The sequence below is a fragment of the Arvicola amphibius genome, chromosome 14 (assembly GCF_903992535.2).
Source record: "Arvicola amphibius chromosome 14, mArvAmp1.2, whole genome shotgun sequence".
Classification (NCBI taxonomy): Eukaryota; Metazoa; Chordata; class Mammalia; order Rodentia; family Cricetidae; genus Arvicola; species Arvicola amphibius.
This window is the reverse complement of record NC_052060.1, coordinates 19,709,923-19,735,861: the sequence shown is the minus strand read 5'-3', so window position 1 is coordinate 19,735,861 and position 25,939 is coordinate 19,709,923. Positions and strand designations below refer to the sequence as shown.

Genomic DNA, 25,939 nt, shown 5'->3' with positions numbered 1-25,939 from the left:
TTTGTAGAGCAGCTTGACAAAGCTCGAATTCAGTAAACTTGGAATAGTACCCAGTCAGTTTCAGTCCTAAATAGATGCCACAGCTTCTTACAAAGGCCAGCTAGACGACAGGCATTTAAGAGAGATGTACATTATCACATGGAGTCATGGTTTTAAACCTAAAACAGTAGCCCAAACCGCAGGAGACCAGTAAAGGACACACCAAGACCACCCTGCCTCCTCAGTCTCCTTCAGGGTCTCTATTAAATTCATCATTGTCTCTGGCCCTATACTTCAGTGGGCTTGGCACAGGCTTGTTGGAGAACAGGGCTAGTAGTCTAAAAAGAAAAATGAAGATGGTGGGGAGGCACACACTTTTAGTCCCAGCACTCTGTTGGAGGCTATTCTGGTTTACAGAGTTATAGGTGAGACTTTGTATCAAAATCTTGAGATTCGCTAACTGGGTGAACAAATATGTAGCTGTCCTTTGGTAACAAGATAGAGGAAGGCTGACGTCAGCAAGGCGCACTGGCTTGTCAGGGGCAGGCTTCTGCCCACACTGGGAAACGGCCCTTCAACAAGAGGAAACTTAGGCATTCACAATTTCACTGGGCGACCAGATGGCTGGCTCTGCAGAAAGAGGCATTAGGCAGGAGGCCACGCCCTTTCTTTTAACTCCGCTCCCTCCCGACTCCGCCTAACACTGCGGCTTCCGGCTGAGAAAGAGCGTTCGCCTGCCGCCCAGCGCCTGCGCAGCGAGGCTAGGTCAGGGCGCAGGCGCAGTGCGTCGTTCCCCCGCGGCTTGCTGCGGTACACTCCTCACTTCATTTTTAGTGTAAAATCGTGAAGCAGAAAGATGGTGCTGGACCTGGATTTGTTTCGGGTGGATAAAGGAGGGGACCCAGCCCTCATTCGAGAGACGCAGGAGAAGCGCTTCAAGGACCCGGGGCTGGTGGACCAGCTGGTGAAGGCAGACAGTGAGTGGCGACGATGTAAGTGCCTGGATGCTCGCGGCATCTCTCGAATCCTAAACTCAGCCATCGCGTCCGAGGCCACCACTTACACCTTTTGCCAGATGCTCTCTGGCCTGACGGGCTCCAACGCCGCCTGTCCCTAGAAGGGGCTGGGAACCCGGCTGGTCCCACTCTCCCGGCAGCTCCGGCGGCCCGCAGTCCCTCCCGCGCGTGCTCCGTGCCTCCTGTGCCTCCAGAAGGAGCAACGCGCACGCGCAGGGAGAGCTGTCAGGCCCTTGAGTAGCTAGAAGAAAGCCAGAGCTGGAGTTTTAATTGAGGGCGGGTAGAAATTTCTTTTCCTAACGTTTTGGTCGTTCTCAGTGCTTGCTTATCCTCAACAAAGCCAGCGTGGTCTTCCCGGTTTTGATGGGATCAAAGGCTTCTATCTCAGATTGAGTGGCATCTGTCGCACCGTAGGTTTTACTCCACCCCATTCGAACCATTCGGGGACTTTGGAGGCTGCTCTTGGATAAAAGCAATGATCCCGAAGCTTTGGGGATGGCCATTCCTCTAATCCTGTGGGCATACCTTTAAGAATCAGGCTTTTCCGTGCTAGTTCGGAGAGGAGGGAGGGGTGCTGTAAGGCAAGAAAAACCTTGTAATAACTGAGGATGGTTGTGACTTGTGGTCGCTTTCTGGGAAAGACGTTGGCAGAGTAGAAGTGACCCAGCATCATTCATGAAATTAAATAAAGCTCCGGAATCTTCTGCCACCGAGTGTGCCTCTGGAATGATCACCTGGCAGACCGGATGTTGTCGGTGGCATGTGACTCGTTTTGTCTGATGCAATAGGTCTGCAACCAGCTGAGAGCTTGGTTTATAAGAGAACACGCTGCAAAGGCTGTCGCGATCCAAGAGTGTCACGTTTGTTTTGGTGTGTTTTATTTTTTTAGTTTTAGTGACAGATTTCTCTGTGCACTCCTGGCTGTTCTGGAACTTGTAGATCAGGCTGGTGTGGAATTCAGAGATTTGCCTGCCTCTGCCTCCTGAGTGCTTGGATCAAAGGTGTGCACCACCATGCCTCTGAGTGTTAATGGTTTTACCTTTTGGGGACATTAATTTTACTGTTAAAAAATGTTCTTGGGGCTGGGCAGTGGAGGCGCACACCTTTAATCCCAGCACTCGGGAGGCAGAGGCAGGTGGATCTCTGTGAGTTCGAGACCAGTCTAGTCTACAAGAGCTAGTTCCAGGACAGGCTCTAAAGCTGCAGAGAAACCCTGTCTCAAAAAAAAAAAAAAAAAAAAAAAAAAAAAAAAGTTCTTGGGTATCAAAAAAAATTTGCTTAGCTTACAATTGTATTCATTCAGTATGTTCCAGGTACTCTAATAGGTTGGTTTGTAAGAGTCTGCACTCCAATGTAAAGTTTTTAGTTGTTCCAATCTGAAAATGCCTCCATTTTTGTTTGTTTATTATAAAAGTATTTAAGCCAAGGGTGGAGGTGCCTGCCTTTAATTTCAGCACTCAGGAGGCAGAAGCAGGTGGACCTCTTGAGTTTGAGACTAGCCTGGTCTACATAGTGAGCTCCAGGCCAGCCAGGGCTACATAATAAGATCCCGTCTTGGAAAGAAGAGAAAAAAGGGAAAATATTATGAGCTGGAGCTGGTGGCATTCACCTATGATCCTAGCACAAGGGAGACTGAGGCAGGAGGACCTGCATTTGAAGGCCGGCATAACCTTCCTGAAAAACAAAACACACACGTATTCTGAGCACCTTGCCTTGAATCATAACCAGGAGTAGCATCCTGTAGCCATTTAGGCGTTGAGCAGCTGTTGCTGTCACTTTAAACATGTTAGGTAGTCTCATATATAACATACACATCGAGGAAATTTGGTCCTTGTCTGTAGAGATGATTGGTGGGCTCCTCAGAGATCCATAAGCTAGACAGATGTTAAAGGACAACTTTAAAAAGTGAGCATTTGTCTTTGTCAAGGCTCGTCTCCTCTCCTCTTGTCTCAGCTGGGAGTGCAGGGTCGTGCTCCCACACCTGCTTTAGGGGTGGTGAGCACAGATTAAACTAGGACCGTGGCAGTTATAAAAAGAGAACCCAGAGTTGGGAGAGACACAGGTTGTTGGGTGCTGTGGGAAACTGGAGAGAGGTAGGTGGCTAAAATATTTTTATTAATATTTTTCTCCAGCCTGGTCTCTAAAGCTGAAAATATTTTTTTTAAAGAAATGCATATAAAAGGGAAAAAAGATTTTACTTTTTCAGACAGGGTCTCTTGTAGTCCCTTTGTAGTTGAGACTGACCTTAAGCTGATCCTGCTTCTTACTTCCCTGATTCTGGGATTACAAGTGTGCACCACCATACTAGGCTTGGGTGTGTGTGCATTTGGGGCTGTGCCTTATGGGTTTTGAACCTATGGCTTTAGTATACGCTGGATAAGTGCTCTACAACTGAGCTATGCCCAACCTTCCTTCAAAAGAAAATATTTGTTTGTTTGTTTGTTTGTTATGAGCTGGGCTGTTGTTATGTTGCCTGTTCTGTCCTCAAACTGGCAGTCTTCCTGCTTTAGTCTCCTGGGCATCTGGGAATACACTCATACACAGCCATGACTTTTTATTTTTTAATTTTTATTTGAGACAGTCTCAAGTCTAAGGGTGCAACTCTGGCTGGCCTCAAACTCAAGATCCGCCTTCCTCTGTGTCTGAAGTGCTGGGATTAAGAAAATACCACACCCAGTTGTCAATTCTGGAACCAGCACACTTTGTTCTATAAAGCAATTAAGTGTTTCAGTGAGATGAACAGAAGGAGATGGCTTTCTGGAGTCTGGCTGAAGAAAGTGGAAACAAAAAGACAAAAGGCACATCAGTCACCTTGAACTTAACAGAAACAGAAAATAGTTTCAGTTTGGTGGCATGGAACTTTAACATGGGCTGTCTCCATTTTGGTTTTTAGTATGGTTTGTTGGAGCTATGAAACAGTGGCCTCCCATAATTTTTTTTAAAAACATGCACATATAACATATACACATGCAAACATAACAATGTTCCAGTGTTCAGCAGCGCACCTCATCCTTAGAGGGTGTGATAAAGGTTTGTGGCATAAATGAAGATCTGTGCTCAGGGAAGTTTGTTTCATTTTGGTGTTTTATTTTTTTTAGATGAGGTTTCCTCACAGTGTAACCCAGTCTGACCTCAAATTGACAGACCCCTGCCTCAGTGCAACCGTGCCTGGCTGTTAAAACGTCTAAAAATTATCATCAGTGTTCTTGCTGGGCTAAGCATACTTCCTGCCTTATTCCAGATGTGTGCGCTGCCTCTGTTTCATCTGCCTTCTTTGCTACCCACCCTGATGCCATTACAGTGCCTCCTTTGTTGACTGTCTATCCTTTTGCTCTCTTCCTCCCCTCTCTCTCTGAGACAAGGTCTCATTAAGTAGCTCTGGCTGACCTAGAACAGGCTGGCTTCAAACTCACAGAGATCTAGCTGCCTGCCTCTGCCTCCAGAGTGCTGGGGTTAAAGGTGTATATGTGTGTATGCAGTGTGTGCACATACGCAGGTGCATGTATGTTCATATGCGTGTGAAGGTAAATGGGTGTCTCAATCACTTACCACTTAATTTGGGGTTTGCGTTTTGGTGTTTGTTTGTTTTAGAACAGGTTCTCTCTAGTCCTGGCTGTCCTGGAACTAACCCGTAGACCAGACTGGCCTTCAGCTCAGCTCACAGAGCTCCCCTGCCTCCGCTTCCCCAAGTGTACCACCACACTAGGCTTTCTCCACTGATTTTGAGACAATGTCATTCAGTGGAACTGGAGTTCACCCATTGGACTGCACTGGCTGTCCCACAAGCTTCAGGGGTCCCAATTCCGGTCTTGTTTTCACAGCAGACACTGACAACTAGAGCCATCTTTAGCTCCTGTATGTCCGCTCTTGTGTAGACGTTAGCATTCATTTCTGTCAAACGTGTATCCAAGAGTAGAAATAGGGTCAGAGATGGCAGAAATTTAGTAGATACTGTCAGTTTTCCAAAGTAACTGTAAGGATTAGTGTTCTGTGTTCTGTCAAGGCTGGCCTTGAACTCCAGCCACAGCCTTCCCAGATTTGAGGTACTGCCACTCCCAGACCTGACTCCATTTTGACTGTAACTAGAGCTGGGCATTGCGTTAGTTTCCATGAGCACGCCTGGCCATTATTACTTCGTGGTGGAGGTTCCAGATCATATGCTATGGTGCAAGAGACAAAAGATTGAGACAGAAGAAACAAACTCATGATTTGCATTTGACTTGATTGTAACACGTAGAACTGGAATTATTCCTTAACTAACAAGCCCACTGGATATAATAAACAGAATCAGCGCTGTTTGCTCGTTTAAGTAGGGGGCTGGGGAAGGTTACCACCTCGTCACTTTAAATGAACTTGAAGACGATTGGGCAGGCTTCAGAGAAGTGTCCCCCAGGTGGCTCTGTTGTATTGCTCTGTGGTGATGTATCGATTATGATACCTTTATTTGTGTTGTTTTTAATTTTGTGTATGTGTGCACATGCTCAGGTGTCTGTGGGATGCTGTGTGCACATGAGTGCAGGTGCCTAGGGAGGCCAGAGGCATCAGATCCCCTGGAGCTGCAGTTGCAGGCAGTCGTGAGCTCTGTGGTGTGGGTGCTGGGGACTGAACCTGGGGCTTCTAAGGAAGCTGTTCATGCTCTTTATCTCTGCCACCTCTCCAGCCCCAGGTTCTGATACTTCACCTTCAACCCCAGACTGGCCTGTCCTTGTCACCAAATACTGGGGATACCCTACTATAGTCGTCTCTGTCAGCTAACTGTAGAGGTCTAAAGCAGAGGTCAGCACTGAGTTAGTCAGCTTTTTGTCAGAGATAGAAAAGTTGGGTGTGGTGGTGCACACCAGGAGGCAGAGGCAGGCAGCTGAATTTGGGGCGAATCTGGTCTACATAGTGAGTTCCCATTCAGTAAAGACTATGTAGAGAGACCCTCTCCTCTACCCCCCCCCCCCAAAAAAAAAGATGAAAGAAGTCAAATATGTGGCACCTGACTGTAATCCCAGCACTTGAGAAACAGAGGCAGGAAGATTGTCAGCAAGTTCTAGGCCAGCCAGAGCTATGTAGCAAGACCCTGTCTTTAAACAGAAAAAAGAGCCGGGCAGTAGTGGCGCCTGCCTTTAATCTCAGGCAGAGGCAGGCGGATCTCTGTGAGTTCAAGGTTAGCCTGGTCGACAGAGCTAGTTCCAGGACAGGCTCCAAAGCTACCGAGAAACCCTGTCTCGAAAAACCAAAACAAACAAACAAACAGAAAAAAGCCCCATAGCAGTTAGGAAGTAAAGGAAGAGAGGTCCTTGGTGCTTGAGGCTAAGTGTGTGACTTCCCTTTAGGTTCCCTCTTAGTGCCTGCCACCTTCCAGTTCTGCCAAACTGAAGACCAAGCCTTTACTACATAGCATAGAGCCTTTGTGGGAGGGGCCATCATGGTCAGGGAGTATCCTAATGACAAGCTTCTCTAACATATTTTTGACTTCTTTGATTTTAGGCAGATTTCGGGCAGACAATTTGAACAAACTGAAGAACTTGTGCAGCAAGACTATTGGTGAGAAAATGAAGGTATGAGAACTAACAGGCTTGGGGCTGAAGTCGAGCTGGTGGATCTGTTCTTATTTATTATGTGTCTAAGTGAATGCCCATGTGTGTAGGGGTCCACAGAGGCCAGAGGAGGGTACCGTATCATTCATACATATACACGTGGTGAGCCAGAACCAGTGCAGAGCGCAGCACAAGGTCCCACTGAGAATTCCTGATAGCGTGCATCCTTAGACAGTATTCTGCTATACTTTGAGCTGTGAAAATGGTTATCAGTTAAGTTTTATTTCTGTGGAACTTGTGATTAATCACTTACAGGTCAGAGATCCCATAGTCATTAGGACTTATTTTTTAAGATTCATTTATTCATTATGTATACAGTGTTCTGCAGGTCAGAAAAGGACACCAGATCTTACTACAGATGGTTGTGAGCCACCATGTGGTTGCTGGGAATTGAACTCAGGACCTCTGGAACAGTAGGCAGTGCTCTTAACCGCTGAGCCATCTCTCCAGCCCTCATTAGGACTTTTATACTCATGTGTACACTACCTAAGTATCCTTTGGATCCTCTACACAGACACAGACAGTGCTAGCCAAGCCAAGCGTTTCACTGTGTGTGAGGACCAGAAATGGTGACCTGCAGTAATGAGTGAGAAACTGGGGGTGCCCCCCCCCCCCGTGTCCGTGCCCCCTCACTCTGTGCGCGCACGCTAGCGTTTTGTCACATTACCTTGAGTGTTCCTCTTCTCACCTCCGTCCATGTTTAACCCTTAGCCTGTTGCCCAGTGTTCCTAGAGTGTTAACAAATTTTATCCTCAGGGCCCACCTTTGACTACCACGTTGGTTTTTTGATTTCTTTTTCTTTTGAGCCATGGTTTTGCTACATAGCCCTGACTGGCCTGGAACTGGCTATATAGACCAGCTAGTCTTGATCTCACAGCAATCCTCCTGCCTCTGTCTCCCAGGTGTCTTGTAGTTTTTGTAGCATTTCAAAGACCTTCATGGTTCCTTGGCTGTTCTGTGTGTGGGAAAAGCTCTCAGCTGTCCGGGATCAGGAAGGAGGTAGTGATGGAAAGGACTGGAAGCTGACTTCTGCCTTTCTTCCTGTTCACTAACTTCTCTACATGTTTCAACTTACTTAATGTAACTGCAGTCTGATTAGTTTATAGGATGTGTTAATTTGGCATGCATTTCATAAAACAATGTCAGTTTTTATTTTTAATTAAATTGCCTTTTCTTTCTTTCTCCCCACAGAAAAAAGAGCCTGTGGGAGATGATGAGTCCGTTCCAGAGGACGTGTTAAATTTCGATGACCTTACTGCAGACACGTTAGCTGTAGGTTTCTGCCCTCTTCTACAATGTCTCTGTTGCTGTCTTACCCTCATTCCCGGAGAGAAAGCTGGCTCCATCCATGCAGCATTGTGGCAGCCTTGCATTCTTGTGCAGGACTGTGCTCCTAACTATCTTATCCTCTGCCGGAGACTCATAAGTCATAGGAGATAGGTGGAGTGCGGAAAGGAAGGGGAATAGGAGAGAAGGCACCGCACTAACTCGTATGTTAGCTCCATTTTCTGCTTTCTTCCACAAGGGAAGGGATTCCTCAGTTTACCGCAGTTAAGCAGTGGGTTCAGGATGGTAACTTTCTGTTTTTGTCACCAAACTTTTCTTTGAAACCCCTAACACATAGCAAGAGTATAATATAAACCAGAGAAGCAAAGGCGCTGTGCTCCGAGGCCTGGGCAGGGCTCCTTTCTGTCCATCTTGATCTGGTAAGGGCTCCCGGGATACAAGACAAACCTAAGGCACAGTCTCTTGCTCCTAATGAAGTTGTTAGCTTCCTGGAGAAGTTTAGATGGGAATGCATAAGAGTGTTAAACTGGTTCAGTCTGGAAAATTAGAAGTGCAAATTAAGGGAAAATTCTCTTAGAGCCAGGATTAAACTCCTGGGATGGATATGAAGCACAAGCAAAGCCAATCTGCACATTTCTGGCCCCCGAAGAAAAGGCAAGTGCTCAAGCATTTTACGGCAGAACTGTCCGCCCTGTGGAATCAACCTGTGTTTTTAAATGCATTTATTTTCAGTACTTGACGTTGTCTTAGAGCTGGGTCTCACAGAGCCCAGGCTGGCTTCAAACGCATTATGTACTCAGGGTTAATCCTGACTCCTCCACCCACTGAATGCTGGGTTACTGGATGGCCTGGATTTGCAGTCCTCCTGCCTTAGCCTCCTTCTTGCTCAAATCAGCAGGTGCAGGGTATCATGTCTTATCATTTTGGTTGGTTGGTTTGGGGTTTTTTTGTTGTTGTTTGTTTGTTTGAGACAAGGTTTTTCTGTGTAGCCCTGACTGGCCTGGAACTCAGTCTGTAGGCCAGGCTGACCTCAAACTCAGAGATCCACCTGCCTCTGCCTCTCAAGTGCTGGGATTAAAGGCGTGTGCCGCCACGACTCAGCTTCCACGTCCATTTTTAAAATCCTACCACTGAGCCGGGCGGTGGTGGTGCATGCCTTTAATCCCAGCACTCGGGAGGCAGAGGCAGGCGGATCTCTGAGTTCGAGGCCAGCCTGGTCTACAAGAGCTAGTTCCAGGACAGGCTCTAGAAACTACAAGGAAACCCTGCCTCGAAAAACCAAAATAAATAAACAAACAAACAAACAAACAAATAAATAAATAAATAAAATCCTACCACTGTGTGTAGTGTGGGAGATGGTTGGGTGATATTTTATTGCTGCCCTGCCTCTGCTTAGTGGACTCTATATGTGAGTCTGGCTTGTTCTTCTGCAGGCCCTGAAAGTCTCACAAATTAAAAAAGTCCGGCTCCTTATTGATGAAGCCATCCAGAAGTGTGATGGGGAGCGGTTAAAGCTGGAGGCGGAGCGGTTTGAGAACCTCCGAGAGATTGGAAACCTTCTGCACCCCTCTGTGCCCATCAGTAATGATGAGGTAGGTGGGGCTGGGCCATGCAGGGGGCTTACTTACTGCCTGGAGCTGTGGAAGGAGAGCCGAGCCGCTCAACACTGGCGCTCTGTCGGAAAAGCCTGCTTTTGTGTGTTCCCTCTGCCCACCAGTTGAGCATTGCAGGAGTCAGATCCCAGCCTGATTGGGAAGTGGCAGAGACAGCAGGTAGGAGGAGACTCCTGGCACAGAAATCTCTTCTAAATGGGGCTGCTGTCTTACACTGCGTGTTGCCCCTGGTAGCAGTAAGTCCTATGGGAGGGACCTGCTAAATCAACCTAACCCCCTCTCACCCACCCCCCGCTGGGAAGCTGCAGGTTGAAGGGAAATCTACATGAGAAAAGTTTCCTGCCGAGCGGGAGCTTCCCCAGCACAAAGCTGCTCTGAGCCCCGGCTTTGTTCCCAGACACCCTAGCTGTGGCAGGGCCCATCTGTGCCTCTTTCATTCATTCCCTTGTGAACACTAAACTTGCGGCGGCTGGGGTATGTGGAGGCCTTGGAGCCCGAGCCGACCGAGGTCAGGGCCCAGAGCCCACCCTCATGTGGCTCAGAGACCAGTGAGCGCCTACAAAGAAAAAAAGTCCCGCATTCTCCTCTGTACCCCAGGTGATGCCGATTGTCAGAGACGGTTCCCGCGCAGGATATTTGAGGAGCCATTTAAAAGGGTAAAGAGAAAGTTTACATTAGGTCGCAGAGCAAATCAGGGCTCCCAGTTTGCCGACTAGGACCACTTTTGTGACTTTGTAAGTCGCTTGTCTGTTGAGCGCGAACTCCCTTCCCCATTGGCTGTGTAGGAGACCGGGAGCTGACCCGTGTTTAGGCGGTGCACGAAGGCGCTGCTGCTCTTGGCTATGTTTCCCTCCTCGGTTTGTTTCCTCAGGATGCAGACAACAAAGTAGAGCGCATCTGGGGCGACTGTACCGTCAGAAAGAAGTATTCCCACGTGGACCTGGTGGTCATGGTGGACGGCTTTGAAGGCGAAAAGGGAGCCGTGGTGGCTGGTAGTCGAGGGTACTTCCTGAAGGTAAGATTTGAGAGCCAGTAGGGAGTAAAGAAGGAATGAAAAAAAAAGTCACCAAAAATGGTAATCATACTTAAAGAGGCTCACAAATCCTCCACTTGTACTCGATGCCTGCCTGTGAACGTGTAGCAATTAGATGCAATTCTCTTTCTGAGGCAAGAGAGTGCTTACCCAGATTCCGTAGAACAAAAGCCACTCAGTGATCCTTCATAATGAATATGTTTTGCTGACTGAATCAGAACAGTCTTTGCCATTGAGGAGCTCAGTGTAATTGGACAGTCAGACAAGTAACAAAGAATCAAAACCCAGTGTGTAAGCCTGCGGTCGAAGTAGACCCAGCGTGCTTTGAGCCCTGGTAGGTGGAGGCTGCTGGCACAGATTAACCTGGGGCAGAGGGCATATGAATTCAGAGAATCCTTCCGAAAGGAAATGGTAAATACTTTTGTAAATGTTGCACACTTAAGCATTCTGCACTTACAAATGAGGCTGATGTTTTAAGAATTAGCACACACAAACACCCATCTGTGCATCCTGCCTGCATAATTCCTTTACTTTGGTCTGTTTTCATGGGGCAAGGGTAGAGGTGGAGGATGTAGAGACAAGGGCTCCAGGTTCACAGCAGTTCTCCCTCAGCCTGGCAGGACCTACGATTACAAATGTGGGCCACTGTTTGAATCTTGCTAGATGGGGTGACATGCCGTTGGCCTTCGGTGTTAAGAATCTGTATACTTCCGATCTGACTTGCATGGTTATCTGTGGTTGTGTGAGTGGAACTGAGCTGGAGAGGTGCTCATCATGCTAATTCCAGATAACTGTACATACCAATTACCAGAGCAGTAAGGAGGCAAACAGGTACCGCATGGAGCTTAGGAAGAGAACCGGGCAATCGCTGCAGTCAGTGTCCACCGTCTTAGCCACTAAGAGAAAGCCCTGTTAGTGAAGTGAGCAAAGTGCTCTTTGCCGGAGCTGAACAACTCAAGAGCCAAAACTGAGTTGTATGTTAGCATCCTAAAACCAGGCCTTTACAGTTTAGGACTGGCTAATTTTGAACAACATTGATTATCCTTTTAATACCTGGTATTGAGTTGGGAAAAAAACTGACATGAAAATTGGTCTCTTCGGTTGAGTTCAATTAATACTGTAAATGTTTCCAAACATGAGTTTTTAATGGACCAACCAAATAAAATACCACATTAAAACCAGTATCTCCTGGCTGGTGTTGCAGTTTGTAGTCTCAGTCTCCCTACGGGAGCTACTGGGTAGTCCTGCTGCCCATTGTTGCCCGACTGTTGGTTCTGGTTAGGGTGTCAGATGGGGGGGGGCTGGTGACAAGACCCAACCCCAGGTGCTCTGTCCTCTGTCTGCTCCCTAGGGGGTCCTGGTGTTCCTGGAGCAGGCGCTTATCCAGTATGCACTCCGGACTTTGGGAAGTCGAGGCTATACTCCCATCTACACCCCCTTCTTTATGAGGAAAGAGGTCATGCAGGAGGTGGCGCAGCTCAGCCAGTTTGATGAAGAACTTTATAAGGTAAGTAACTTGGTAGACAGACTATCCATTGTGAGGCTCAGTGGTGACCGTCTCCAGCGCAGCTTTCTGCCGTGGGAGAGTACTCTAGTGTGCCAGTACAGCCAAGGAAGCAAGCTCGCTAAGCTTATTTGTTGGTTGGTTGGTTGGTTGGTTGCTTGCTTGGTTTTGGCAAGATCTCTCTGAGTAGATAGGCTGACCATAAACTATGTGTAGCCCAAATGGACCTTGAATTTCTGGACCTCCTGCCTCAGTCTACCAAGTACTAGAACCACAGGTTTGTGCTACTATGCTTGCGCAACAGAAATGTATTTTCTTGAAGTTTTGGAGGCCAGTTTCCAAAATGAAGGTATTGGTGTCTTCGAATGCTTCTATCCTTGGCTTGCAGATGGCCAGCCACCTGCTCACTGTACCTGCTCACTGTTCTCAGATGGTCTTCTGTGTATTTCTGATCACTAATTTTTTTTGAAGGGTTTTGTTTTCTGTCTGTCTGTCATGTTACCACATGACTTTATGTTACCCTGGACTTTATGAAGGCTAGGCAAGTACCTACCACTGAGTTATAATCCCACCCCATTTTATTTTGAGACAAGAGTTTGGTAAGTTACCCAGGGTAGCTTTGAATTCACTTTGTAACCCAGGCATGCCTTGAATTTTAAATTGCCCTGCCTAAGCCTCCTGAGTGTCAAGGTTTATAGGTTTGCACCAAGAGATGTGGTTTTTTCTTTCTTCCCTTTTTTTTTTTTTTTTTAGAGAGTACTGGGGCTGGGCAGTGGCGGTGGACACATGGCTTTAATCCTAGCACTTGGGAGGCAAAGGCAGGCGAATCTCTGAGAGCTCAAGGCTAGCCTGGTCTACAAAGCGAGTTCCAGGGCAGCCAGGACTGTTACATTGAGAAACCCTGTTTCAAAAAGGGAGAGAGTATGTGTGTGTCCTGGAGTTATAAGAACGTGCTGCTATGTCCTGCTTGTTTGTTTGTGCTTATTGTGTAGTCGTGGCTGGCCTCACTCTTGGGATTTGGCTTCCCCTGCAGTGTATGGCAGGCACCACACCTGGCTGTTTGCAGAGTTATCTGGGTTTCTTTTATGGTTTGGTGCTCTTTTGTCGTTACAGTTTTTACATTTATTTGGGTTGGGGAGGCTTATGCAGTTCCATGGCATGGAGGACAAAGAACAATTTTCTCCTAAGTGGACCCTGAGGATTGACTTTAGATTATCAGGCATGATGGCAGGCGCTGTTCCCCGTTGAGCCATCTCACCAGCCCAGCAGGTTTTTAATGTCAGTTAATTTAGTGTTAAAAGCCATGTGTAGTTGGCACCTACCATCTTAGCTAGTGTAGAGCAGAACCCCTCTCGGCCTCCCCCAGAAACTCATGTAATGTCTTTAAATTGAGCACACTCTATCACTAGGAGCTTAGAAGAGAAGCCCTTTTACCAGCTTCTCAGACAAGAGGACATTGGAAACGTGGTCTGACCTCACAGTCCTCTTCCTATGCCCTTCCGCTCCTTACCCCAGACTAGAACCTTTCATGGTGAGAGACTGTACCTCCTGTGATCCTTGAGCCTTCTGTTTGAACCTGGGACAACCGGAGGAGTCAGTTGAGCTTCAGAATGTCCTCTGATGAGCTGACTCTAACATAAATACGGCTGCAGTCTGCCTGGCATTCAGACTTGGGTTTTGTTCGTTGACTTAAGGACTTAGCACACACTTACTGAGTGCATAAGTAGATGCTACACAAATGCCACCATTGGCCCTTTAATATCATATTTTGAAGTTGTTAAATAAGTTTTTCTAGGTCCTCTAATTTGGATTTCTTTGTTCTTTTAAGTGTCATTGGATTTTTTTTTGTTTGTTTGTTTGTGGGGGCGGGGGTGTTTTGATCAATGCTCTATAGGCCTGGCTGGCCTCAAGCTCAGGGTTCATGCTTCAGCTTCCTGAGTGCTGGGAACTGTAGGCATGCACCATGCATTTCTTTGCTCCCTAGCAGGGGCTCCCTGTTTTAACATCTATTCCAGGCAGGAACACCCTCTGTGTCCATCGCTGTCTTTCCTATGCTCTTACCCAGTCTTCACTAGCCTGTGTTCCTCCTGCAGGTCATCGGCAAAGGCAGTGAGAAATCTGATGACAGCTCCTATGATGAGAAATACTTGATTGCCACCTCAGAGCAGCCCATTGCAGCTCTGCACCGGGACGAGTGGCTGCGGCCAGAGGACCTGCCTATCAAGTATGCTGGCCTTTCCACCTGCTTTCGTCAGGAAGTGGGCTCGCATGGCCGTGATACCCGAGGTATCTTTCGAGTCCATCAGTTTGAGAAGGTGAGTAGATGAGAGGAGGGAGAGTGGAGTGTTTGTACTGTCCAGATCATCCCAGGAGGAGCATGATCACATGACCACAGTCCCAGAGCCCCACTACGTACAGCTTTCCCATTCATTGCTGATGTCTTTGTGGAGAAGAGCCTGGAAAATACAGAAAGTGGCTTTGTGCACAGACTAGAACAAAGCTCCCAGAATCTTCTTTGCTAGTCTCACCACTTATGAGCTTTGTGACCTGCTAAAGAAGAGGAATGGTAGCATCCACCTCCCTAGACCGACTGGACAGCAAATGAGTATGCTAGGCACTTAGCACAGGACGGGGACTGTAGAATCCATTGTCCCAGTTGTTGCAGTCTGGGCAGTTCGAGCACTGATCTCCTTTGGGACCCAGGCTGGCCGGCCTGTCTCCCAGTGTGGGGCTAGCTCGCTGCTAGGACGTCTTTGCTTCAGCCCTTCAGCTGATGCGTCCATCACCGCTGTCCTGTCTCCTTGCTCCCCGTGCAGATTGAACAGTTCGTGTACTCGTCGCCCCATGACAATAAGTCATGGGAGATGTTCGAAGAGATGATCGGCACCGCGGAAGAATTCTACCAGTCTTTGGGGATCCCTTACCACATTGTGAATATTGTCTCAGGTAGGGAGCTCCGCATCCCTCCGTTCTCCCCTTTCTGCATCTCACAGATCACTATCACCAGCTGAGCCGCCCCACAAAGAGCTAACTCTCAGCTCAAGTCATTAAAATATCACACCTTCTCCCTGGGAGTGTTTGGTGAGGAGCTCTGAGTGTGACTTTCCTCTGGAGCTACGATGTGAAGGGAAGGGCTCTTGGGGTGTGCCACAGAGGCCTTCTGGAACCCCATCCTTCCTTCCTGAATCTAGGGTTCCTTTTCAGGCTCTTTGAATCATGCTGCCAGTAAGAAGCTCGACCTGGAGGCCTGGTTCCCAGGCTCAGGCGCCTTCCGTGAGTTGGTCTCCTGTTCTAATTGCACGGATTACCAGGCTCGCCGGCTGCGAATCCGATACGGGCAGACCAAGAAGATGATGGACAAGGTAGTCAACCCCCAGGGAAGCGGGCAGCAGGGCCTTCTGCACAGGGCTCATTTTTCTTATTTTTCTTTCTTAAGAGTCTATTCGTTTTCAGCTCAGTTTAGATCCAAAAGAAATTAGAAATGACTTCTCCTGAGTCAGGCCTGGGTTCTTAGAGACAGAAACCTAGCCTAGCCCTATTCTACAAGGTGATTCAAGCTTTTCTCTCTTTGCCTTTGTTTTCCTGAACTCCAGAGAAAGAGTAATCTCCGTTTCTCCACACAGAACAAGTTGGAGGCAGTGTCTGCCCTCTTTTCACCCAAGAAGGTCAGGTTGTAAGCTCATCTCTTAAGCAGTCTTCAGAGCTGGCCTTGTGGCCCACACCTTTAATCCCAGCTCTTGGGAGGCAGAGGCAGGCAGATCTCTGTGAGTTCGAGTCCAGCCTGGTATACAGATCTGTATGTTCCAGAACAGCCAAAGCTACACAGAAAAACCCTGTATCAAAAAAATAAACAAATAATTAAATAAATAAACCCAGTTTTCAGATCCTGATTCTCTCCTGAGTTGGTTTGGGATGGGTTAAAAGGAGGACCAAGCTGGTGGTTTCTTCCTTCCCTTCCCACCAAATCCTCTGAAATACTGGAACCTACTATCTGTCACGCATGCAAGCATGAGGAGTCTTCCAGGGTTATCCTGCAGGCAGTGAATACAAAACAGTTAAAGTTTTACAAAGCTGGAAGTGGGTGAAAGCCGTGCTTTGGATTGGGGAAGGAATGGCTGAGTGGCTAGTTGTGGTAGTCAGGAAGATCATCTGAGGACTGGGTTTAATGTTCCCCACGGAACCTGCTCTTCCCAGGTGGAGTTTGTTCATATGCTCAATGCGACGATGTGTGCTACCACCCGGACCATCTGCGCCATCCTGGAGAACTACCAGATAGAGAAGGGCATCATTGTGCCGGAGAAGCTGAAGGAGTTCATGCCACCAGGTACAGCTCCATCTTCACACCTTTCTGAAGAGGCCCTTTGCAGACTGTACCCCATTTTCATATGAGACACGGTCCCCATACTTCTGCCTACCTCACGGTGCTGGGAACATAGGGTGGGTGTCGTACACAGATCCTAAACTCAGACTGGAAAGAAAAGAGTAGAGAAGTCCCTTCATCTTGGGGGTATCCCTTCACTGAAAGAATTACTGACTACAGTCTTCACTGAGGTCCATGGGCTTTGACAGAAATGGCAGGTCACTTAGTGGACTCTTCCCTCGCAGGGCTCCAGGAACTGATTCCATTTGTGAAGCCTGCACCCATTGACCAGGAGCCGTCTAAGAAGCAGAAGAAGCAGCATGAGGGCAGCAAAAAGAAAGCAAAAGAGGTTACCCTGGAGAGCCAGCTGCAGAACATGGAGGTCACCGAGGCCTGAGCGCTGTCTCCTCCAGTGTGCCAGACTTCCTTTCTATCTGCTGGGATCTCTGACCTGCCTTGGAGCAGGGAGGCCGAGTACCACTCCTCACCCTGTCCCATCTGACTGCACAGCCGATGGGGAACCATCTGCCATGTACCAAGCAGACGTTTGTTCCCATCTCCTTGCATGGGCCAAGGGTCTCCTCACTGATGACTGCTGAACCATGCAATAAAGCATTTCCGGGGAAGGTGCACGACTTCCTCAGTCTGCTCCCCAGGCGTGAGCCCCATCTCTGCTGGGTCTCCCAAATAAGGCTGCTCTGCGTAGTGCAGAGCCCTTCAGCCAGTTAATGCAGGCTTTTTAGGAAACCTGGAATCATGACACAAGTTTTCAGGACAAGGATCATGATTCTCTGTCAATTCATTCCTGCCTAAAGGCAAGGAAGCTTTGGGACCAGTATGGTGGAAAAGCCTGCTAGCATTTATATTCCCTAGGAAGAACTCCTTGGAATGGGGGAAGAACTCCTGGTCATGGTAGTTGACACTCGGCATGAACCGTGGTTATGAGCAGCAGCTTCTGTGTTTATAGCTGTCCGCATGTGGGGAGACTCACCACATAGCAGTAATTTAGTGTCAGAGGCAGGGCAGAGGAGTGTAGTTCCTCTGTCCTCAGGGACTCCCACTGTGCCCTAATAGCTGGGCACCTGCACCCTGGGGAAAGTAGTATTCAGGCTTTCTTCCTTCCCCGGCTCCCTTTCATCTGTGATCTGTATCCTCGACTCTAATGACACCCTAGGTCAGTCTGGTGCTCGTCTCCTGGCAGGGTAAAGTGCCTCCTCTAGATGCTCCCTTTTATCTTCGTATGGTCCCAGAAGGTAGGGTGGGGACGTGATTATACCCGTCCCAGAGTGGGAGAGTGAGGTTGTGTGTCCAGGTGGTAGCCCAGCTCAGAGTGGCCGGGTTTGTCTCTTAGGGAGATCGGGAGCTCAAGTGTGCCCTGGCCTGTGACGGGCCTTTAGCTCAGCCCACCTCCATTGTGTGGCCCATTACCGAGCAGGGAAAGAGCCCAGTGCTCCGCTCCTACTAGGGGGTGGTCCCGTTAACCTTGCTCTTGGGTGCTGCAAGGGTGACCACCAAGGCTCTGTTGCCTGCTGTGCCAGCTGGGGGCCTCCAGGCAGGTCCCATGGCCCATTGGCCTCAGCCCTGGGGAAACAAAGCCTGGGCAAGAGGACAAAAGAGCAGGCCGCTCCCATTTGTCATTCAGGGCCAGAAATTCCCATTCCCATAACCTTAACATTCAGTTTGAAGAAAAGCAGCCTGAACCGTGATCGGGAGGCTAGGCTGCCCTGCTTCAAAGTCTATTAGGAATGTCTAGGTGGCCCCGTGTCTGTCTTGGGCCTGGCCGAGGTCTCCATGGCTGCCTTCCCCACTTTTCTATCCTGTCTCTTAATGCCTATAGTCTTCTGGCACAGGGTGCTTTCTGGTCTTGCTGAATCAGCTCTTGCCTCCCCTGCACTGACTGACTTCTCTTTACCTTGCTAGTTTTCTGTAGCTGGCTGTACTTGGACTCCAGACGACCTGAACAGTTAGTCAGTCATTCTTCCCACACCGGTGTTCCTCTGGGTGACCCAGGTGGTCTGTTTCTTATTTTGTATGTGTTTGTTTTTTTTCTTCAAGACAGGGTCTTACTATGTAGCCCTGGCTGCCCTGGAACTAGCTCTGTAGACCAGGCTGGCCTCGAACTCACTCAGCTCTGCCGGCAGGTTTGCGCCACCATGCCCACCTGCCAAGTGGCCTGTTAAACAGATGCGTTCCTCCTTCTTGGAACCAGAGGAGAGAGAAAGAAAGATATCTGGCAGAGATCTTCCTCACGAGAACCTGTTGGCAGGTGGGCACGCCCTCCGACCCTGTTGCTAAGCTCCCTGGGAGCTGAGCTGATAGAGAGAATAGGACATGGTCTTCACTCTCATTCTACTGGGAGGGTGTGGCGTCCTCTCCTCCAGAGCGAACCAGACTCCTTTGCTGGGAGCACTGGCCCAGGCTGATGCAAGCCTTGTTTAGGATGGGCTGACCCACCTGGAAGCTGAGCAGTTGGGAAGGAGCCCAGATAACCTTGACTCCACCCGCAGTTGCCTCCGCAGCCTCCAGCAGATGCCCTCATCCCTGGCACTTCGACTGCCCCATCTCCAACCTCAGCTACCCAGGTTACCTCAGCAAACAACCCCCAGAGGGCCTGTGGAGTGAGTCAGAGCCCTGAGTCCCTTAGTAGCTTTTGGTTCCCACACCCAGGAATCCAGGTCCCAAAATGCAGGTCTGTGTGCATCAAGTAAGCTGCTGGGACCTGATGCTGTCCTGACTACCAGAGAGTCAACTACAAGTCAGGCTTCAGAGGATTCTCAAAGGTCAGGCAGGTGCTTTGGACCCAGTGTTTGCTAGGACCACCTGAGCTCAGCCTGCTGTGCAGACCACCCCACCCCAGTCAAGCATACGCTCCCCAAGGCTGACCCTCCACTCCCTCCAGTCTGCCCAGCTTTACCTTCGCTGAAGCTTTTCCCGTTTATGCGGGGTCCACAGGATACCTCCCCCCAAACTCCAGTACTCCTATGGGGGTGCCTAGGGCAGTCCTGGCTGAACTCCCAGGATAAGTCTGACAGGCAGAACTGGGATGGGCCCCAAAGAAATGTGTTGCATGTCACAGCCTGTGCCAGGATGAGGGGCCTCTACTACTCTCCCAGTCACCTCCCAGCCTGGGGTTCCTCAGCCCCTCCCAGACAGGCGCAAGAGGGGTGCATCCTCGTGGCCCCCACCTACACCAGGGCCTGACTGAGCTTAATGCTCCGCCTCTGACGTTGCCCTTTTAAGAGCCCTCCCAATGGGGGCGGGGTACTGCAGGCAGAGTCTTGCAGAAACCCTGCGCTGTTCAGCTCCCCCACCAAGGTGCCTGGAAAGACCTATATCCCGGTTCTCCAGGCTTTGGTCAGAGGCAGAGGGTCCGGTGATCTCTGAGGGAGCAAACCCCCTTTCCTGGAGGTACGGATCCTCTCTAGCTGCTCTAACCGGCTGGTTTGAAAACCCTGCGTTTTGGAGTCTCATATCCCTTAGTAAGATTGGCCCCCACCCTCTCGCCTACAGAAGCCTGCTGTCAGAAATAGTCTGGGAAATTACATTTGCTGAGGTGTAAATTGCTGATAAGAAGGTATGACCCTTAAGGGACAATTGGATTCCTGAAACTGAAGAATTAAGCTCCAAATTGAGACTAGCATCCACCCCTTCCATCTTGTGTCAGGAAAAAAAAATTCTTTTTATTATTTCAAACCACCCCTATCCTTGTGCCCAGTGTTTCATACTCTGTCTCCTGGGTCTTATTCTTAAGCTAGCTTTCTCAAATTTCCTCTCCTCATCCTCGCCTCTGCCTCCTCTCCCCCAACATCAACCTGCTAACCCTGTCCCCCATCTTCTGACTGCATCCTAGCTGTTTTTTTCCCAAAGATTCCTCATCAAGGGACTCTTGCAATTCTACTGCCTCATCAGTATCCCCAGCCCTCTGGTGTCTCCCCCTTAGGGGAATGTGGAATGTCCCAGATAGAAGAAAGCTTGAGCTGCGGAGGGAAGGTTTGAGGCTGAGGAAGTAGCTTGGGAAAAAACCAGCACCTGCTGTTTCCATAGGCATCTGGGACCTTGTTTTTCCATTTGCCTGGTCTTCAGTAAGACTCGGGACTCCCAAGCATGCAGACTGAGCCTCTCCGGAATTGCAAGCCCCGAGTCCTTACCTGACAGGTCCTTGTCCCCACAATATGTCCACGTGTATTCCTGCCCCAGACACCCGGGACTTACCCTTGGCAGTCTCCTGCTCTGCATTTCAGGCCAGTCTGCACCGAGTTCTCATCGTGAGATCTGCTCATCTGCTGGCATACAGACCACAGGTCCCCTGCACAGCCTCCTTAGGGTGCCAGAATAGCCAGTGATGGGTCAGCCAAGATCCTCCTCTGGGAAGGGCTGGTGACAGGGCTCAGCTGGGAAAGCCACTTACCTACCACCAAGCATGATGAACAGAGTTGGATCTGCAGGACTCAGATGTGGAGGGAGAGGACCAGCTCCTGCAGGCTGTCCTCTGACCTCTGAAAGCATACACACGTACACACAGTGAGTAAGTAAAGGGGGGTTCCCTTTCCCATTTTCATAAAAAAAATCTTAGTGAGCGTGGTCTGGCAGCAGCAGCTGCCTCAGTCCACACCAGACTGGTTGGTCAGACCCAGTGTCTCGCCGGAACTTCATTCATGTGTTTTCTGCCTGTGCACTACCTCCTCCGTCTCCCTGGCAACCTTAACAGCTAAGTTATTAACAGCTTTGCGGTTTTCTGCACAGCCTCAGCCCCAGGCTCCACCTTATCCTTGCTGTGCTCAGGGACCACATTCAACCTCAGCTGCATTTGGGATGGACCTTAACATCATTATAGAATACCAGTTTTTTAAAATTATTTTTATTTTATATGCATTGCTTGTCAGTATGAAGGTGTCAGAATCCCTGGAGCTAGAGGCACAGACTGGTAATCTGCTGTGTGGGTGCTGGGAATTCAACCCAGGTCCTCTGGAAGAGCAGCCAGTGCTCTTAACCGCTGGGCCATCTCTCCAGCCCCAGAGTGCTAGCTTTTTAAGTCATCCCTAATAAATATCTCTGGCACCGTGGATAGAACCTGCCATGGTGAAAGTGTCTGTGCCATCTTTCACTGAGCCCAGTTGAAAGTCTCACAGTTGGGGCATCAGGCCTGCTGTCTCTAGGTACAGGTGGCAATAAGGATGCAGTTTTGAGGCTAAAGTGACACCCAACCGCCTCCCAGATGGAAGTTCCAGGCATGAAGAGACACCTGCCAGACATCTGTGCGGTCTATCCTATCGATTCATTTACTCATTTGATCCATATTTCCTGAGTGTCTACTATGTGTCAGGTCACATACTAGCTGTGAGGTGTTTGGGACACAGTCTCCCGGGTCCTGTGGATAACAGCTGTGCACCAAGTAAATGGCAGGTGCATGCCCTGTGTAATTGCTAATTGCCATACATGAAGAAGGGGGCATTTAAGACTTCTCTGTTCAGCAACTGGGAAGAGGTCCAGTATCCAGAACAGAATGAGGTGTAGAGGGAGAATCTAGGCCACCTTATGGGTTAAAGATTTCTTTTTTTTTTTTTCCAGTGTGCAACAGGGTAGGATTCTCAGAAGGAAAGCAACATACTCAAACTTCAGTGTGAAATGTTACACTCTGTGAAGGACACCATGAAAGGTCCTTAAATCATATAAATCCTTTGAGGGCCTGGTGGCTCACACCTGGAATGCAGAGGCGGGTGGGTCTCTGTGAGTTCAAGTCCAGCCTGCTCTACATATGTGTTCCAGAACACCAGGGCTGTGTAGACAGACCCTGTCTCACAAAATCAGGGAAAACAAAAACAAAATATAGATAAATCCAAAGTGTGGCCCCTTACCAAGAAAACAGACTATGTCATTTAAAAAGAAAAGGGGAAGTGCCATATGGGGCAGCGAGGTGACTCAGCGGGTAAAGGCACTTGCCAAGCCATGACGACCTGCGTTGGGCTCCAGATCCCATAGTGGATGGAGAGAACTAATTAAAGCTGACCTTTGACCTCCACGGCACATCATGGCAAGCATGCGCCCACATTCATGTAACACATTATACATATCAAGCATACCGGTGATAAGTTAAAAAGCAGCACATGACTAGACGCTATGCACAAAAATCCGGCTTGAAAGCAGAAACTTCAAAAGACAGTTAAGAGTTTCACTTGGACTGGGCATGAGATCGTGCTAGGAACTCTCATTCATGCTCCTGGTTGTGGCCATGTCAGAGCCCCTGTGGATGAGCAGGGGAAGAAAGCTGGGCCTGCATCTCTGGTGCAGCCTGCTGAGGGGCCCAGAGTAGAGGCAGTCCAAAAGCTGTGGGAAATACGGCAGTGCCAACAGTTGTTGAACCCTAGGGAGAAAGTATGTATTATAGCATCCTTTTTAACTTATTTTTTTTTTTTCGAGACAAAGCCTTATGTATCCCAGGCTAGCCTTAACCTCCCTATGCAGCCAAGGATGATTGCGTTGGCCTTCCTGACCCTCCTGCCACCACCCCTTAAGTGCTGAGACCTCAGTCTTGCATCACTGAGCCCAGTTTATGCAGCACTGTGGTGTGAACCAGGGCTCCAGGAATGCTAGACAACCGTCCCATTGAGCTCCATTCCCAGCGTGTCTTGTTTTGCTTGCTTTTGAGACGGGGGTTTCCTGGTGTAGCTCTGGCAAGCCTGGAACTTGCTATATAGTCCATGTTGCCCTTGAACACAGTACTGGGATCAAAGGTATGTGCCCACCACACGCTTTTCCTCACCCTCTGACTCTTATAATCTTCCCACCCTCTCTTTTCCAATATTCCCTGAGCCTTGGGTGGGGGTGGGGTGATCCAAACGTTTAAGGCTGAGCACTCGACAGTGTCGATTCTTAGCAGTTTGGCCGGTTATGAGCCTCTGGATTAATTAACTCTGGAGAAACTTCTCTAGCCAAAGTTGAGAGCTGCACTGCTAACCCCTGGATATAAACATAACTGTTTAGAAGGCAGCTTGACAATGTGACCGTTTAACAAAACAAGTAGCAGGTTCCTTCTAGGGCCTATGTCCTTCACAGCCAAGAGCTTTTTTTTAAAAAAATTTTTTATGATTTATTTATCTTTGTTTTATGTGCATTGGTGTGAAGGTGTCAGATCCCCTGGAACTGGATTTTCAGACAGTTGTGAGCTGCCATGTGGGTGCTGGCCAGGGCTTTTGACCAGGCTTACAATACCTGGTATGAATTTGCTAGTGTGGGAGGGGCCTCGAATCCAGCCAGAAATTAGCTGATTACCCCATAACTCTCATGCCACTGTTGTACCAGTGGGTATGTCGTGTAGCATTCAGGGTTTATTGCTGAGTGAGACCACCGCTGACCTTTCTCCCCCGGTGACATGTCCAGCACCTTCTGCACTATGAAAGTTGGCCAGCAGGGAAGAAGTTTTCAGGTCAGTTCCAGCCAGAATCTTCTGTCCTATAAGCAAAGTGCGCCGAGTCTTCAGCAGCAGTACGTTTTTATTTTTGTTTGCTTTCTATTTTGAGACAGCTCTCACACTATCGCCTTGGCTGGCTTGCTATGTAGACCAGCTTGGTCTCATAGAGATCTACCTGTCTCTGCCTCCCTAGTGCTGGGATTAAAGGCATGCGCCGGCAACAGTTGGGTCTCATTGACTTCTGGTGGGCAATCAAGAGCAACGGCAATAAGCTGGGTTGTTTGGGACATTGTGACCTTACTGAGAGGTGTACCACACCTGGCGCTGAAATTGTCATTTCATGCAGGGCCATGTGTTCAAACTCCACATTAACACACACACACACACACACACACACACACACTTTTCTTTTTCTTTCTTTTTAAAGATTTATTTATGCATTTTTTGTACACAAATGCTCTGTCCGCCTGCAGGCCAGAAAGGTGCATCAGATGGTTGTGAGTCACCATGTGCTTGCTAGGAACTGAACTCAAGATCTCTCTGGAAGAGCAACCAGTGCTCCTAACTGCTGAACCATCTCTCCAGCCCACATACACATTTTTCTAATTAAATTAGCTTTAATTTAATTCTCTAATCTAATTTAGATAACTTAGTAGGTTTCCATAAGGGTTTTGGCTAAGCCATGCCCCACCCTCTCCTCTCATTTATCCCCTCCCCCATCCTCACTTAAACCTTTAATCCCCATATTCATCCCCACCACTTCCTCACCCCAGGTCATTCTGGAGAATTTACACTTAAAATTTTTTTATTAGTGTGTGTGTGTGTGTGTGTGTGTGTGTGTGTGTGTGTGTATGTGTGTGTGTACAGGATCAGATCATTCTCAAGAACTTACATTTTAAAATTATTATTAAAGGGGGGGGGGCTTGCAGCAGCATGTGTGAGGAGGCCAAAGAACAATTTTGTGGAGTTTGTTTTCTCCTACCTTCGTGTATGTTCCAGGCTTCAAACTTGGTTCTGTAGTGTCATCAGGTGAGCCAGTTCATTTCTTTCTCCTTCCCTCCCTCCTTCCTTCCCTCCTTCCTTCCTTCCCTCCCTCCCTCCCTCCCTCCCTCCCTCCCTCCCTCCCTCCCTTCTTTCTTTCTTTCTTTCTTTCTTTCTTTCTTTCTTTCTTTCTTTCTTTCTTTCTTTCTTTCTTTCTGTGTATTAGTTACTTTCCTATTCCCGTTATAAACACCATGACCAAGGCAGCTTATAGAAGGAAGGGTTTATTTAGGGCTGCAGTTCCAGAGGAATAGAGTCTGTCGCTCTGCTATCCTATCAGTGTGGCAGGAGCAGCAAGCTGAGTGCTCCTGCCTCATCACTATATGGTCCTGACTGCCCTAGATCTCCAGACATAGACCAGGCTCTAAAGTCCCAAAGGCTACCTCCAGTAACAAACTTCCTCCAACAAAGCTGACCCTCCTAAACCTCCCACAGAGTGCCATCAGTGGGCACTAAGTGTTCAAATGCCAGAGAGGACCCCCTCACCCCCACTGAAACCTCCAGGGTGTGTATGTGTGTGTGCCCATGTGCTCACGAATACACGCACACAGAAGTCAGAAAACAACCTCAGCTCTCCGTCCGTTCCACAGGTTCAAGCTTTTCAGGTTGCTGATTAGATCTGCCAGTTCCCACCTTCCCAGTGCGGGGACTATAAAAGTAAACAGAGAGTCACTTAGTTGCTTTTTCTGTGGATCCTGGGCTTGGAACTCAAGCCTTCAATGCAAGGCAAGTGTTTTACCTACTTCACTCCCGACCCAGCTGCTTCAGAAACATCCTGCCTAAATTACATAGAGCCAGGGCCATGCCTTATCCCAGTGTGTACTTGCCATAGGCCTAGGGACTAGTCTTCGATATAGTTCCCAGCACACCACACATGCCCTTTTGAGTTAGGGTTTAGCTATATTGTATGGGCTGACCTGGGACTCTGATTCTTCTGCCTCAGCATCCTACCTGAGTCTCCAAAGTAGCTGAGATTACAGACATACAATATATTCTCTTAGGTCTGTCAGACTTCATTGGACCTGGGTAGGAACAGGTAGGCAGAAGACCCAGAGTTCCTTATACCTGAAAATTTCCATGATGCAAGCAGCCCTTCTAGGGGGCTCAACACCA

The 25,939-nt window shown here is 48.7% G+C and overlaps 1 protein-coding gene across 2 annotated transcripts; it reads left to right on the top strand.

The window, feature by feature from the left end:
* Positions 1–710: 710 nt before the first annotated feature.
* Positions 711–17,003, top strand: Sars1 (seryl-tRNA synthetase 1). 2 transcript variants are annotated; one of them, XM_038311835.2, is made up of 12 exons: positions 711–971; positions 6,471–6,541; positions 7,772–7,852; positions 9,301–9,459; positions 10,352–10,495; positions 11,865–12,020; positions 14,111–14,332; positions 14,834–14,963; positions 15,222–15,379; positions 15,611–15,682; positions 16,212–16,341; positions 16,623–17,003. In XM_038311835.2, the coding sequence occupies exons 1-12, from the start codon at positions 836–838 to the stop codon at positions 16,772–16,774; spliced, it is 1,611 nt and encodes a 536-aa protein (XP_038167763.1). In that variant the 5' UTR covers positions 711–835; the 3' UTR covers positions 16,775–17,003. The 2 variants fall into 2 exon arrangements, with proteins under 2 accessions (XP_038167763.1, XP_038167762.1); XM_038311834.2 differs by lacking the exon at positions 15,611–15,682 and having other exon boundaries at positions 714–971.
* The last annotated feature ends 8,936 nt before the right edge of the window (positions 17,004–25,939 follow it).

Excerpts from the sequence above, each read along its gene's own strand:
- Sars1 (XM_038311835.2), top strand. The coding sequence starts at position 836 with ATGGTGCTGGACCTGGATTTGTTTCGGGTGGATAAAGGAGGGGACCCA. Across the intron at positions 972-6,470 it reads AGACAGTGAGTGGCGACGAT|GCAGATTTCGGGCAGACAAT; the intron begins GTAAGTGCCTGG and ends CTTTGATTTTAG. Across the intron at positions 9,460-10,351 it reads TGCCCATCAGTAATGATGAG|GATGCAGACAACAAAGTAGA; the intron begins GTAGGTGGGGCT and ends TTGTTTCCTCAG.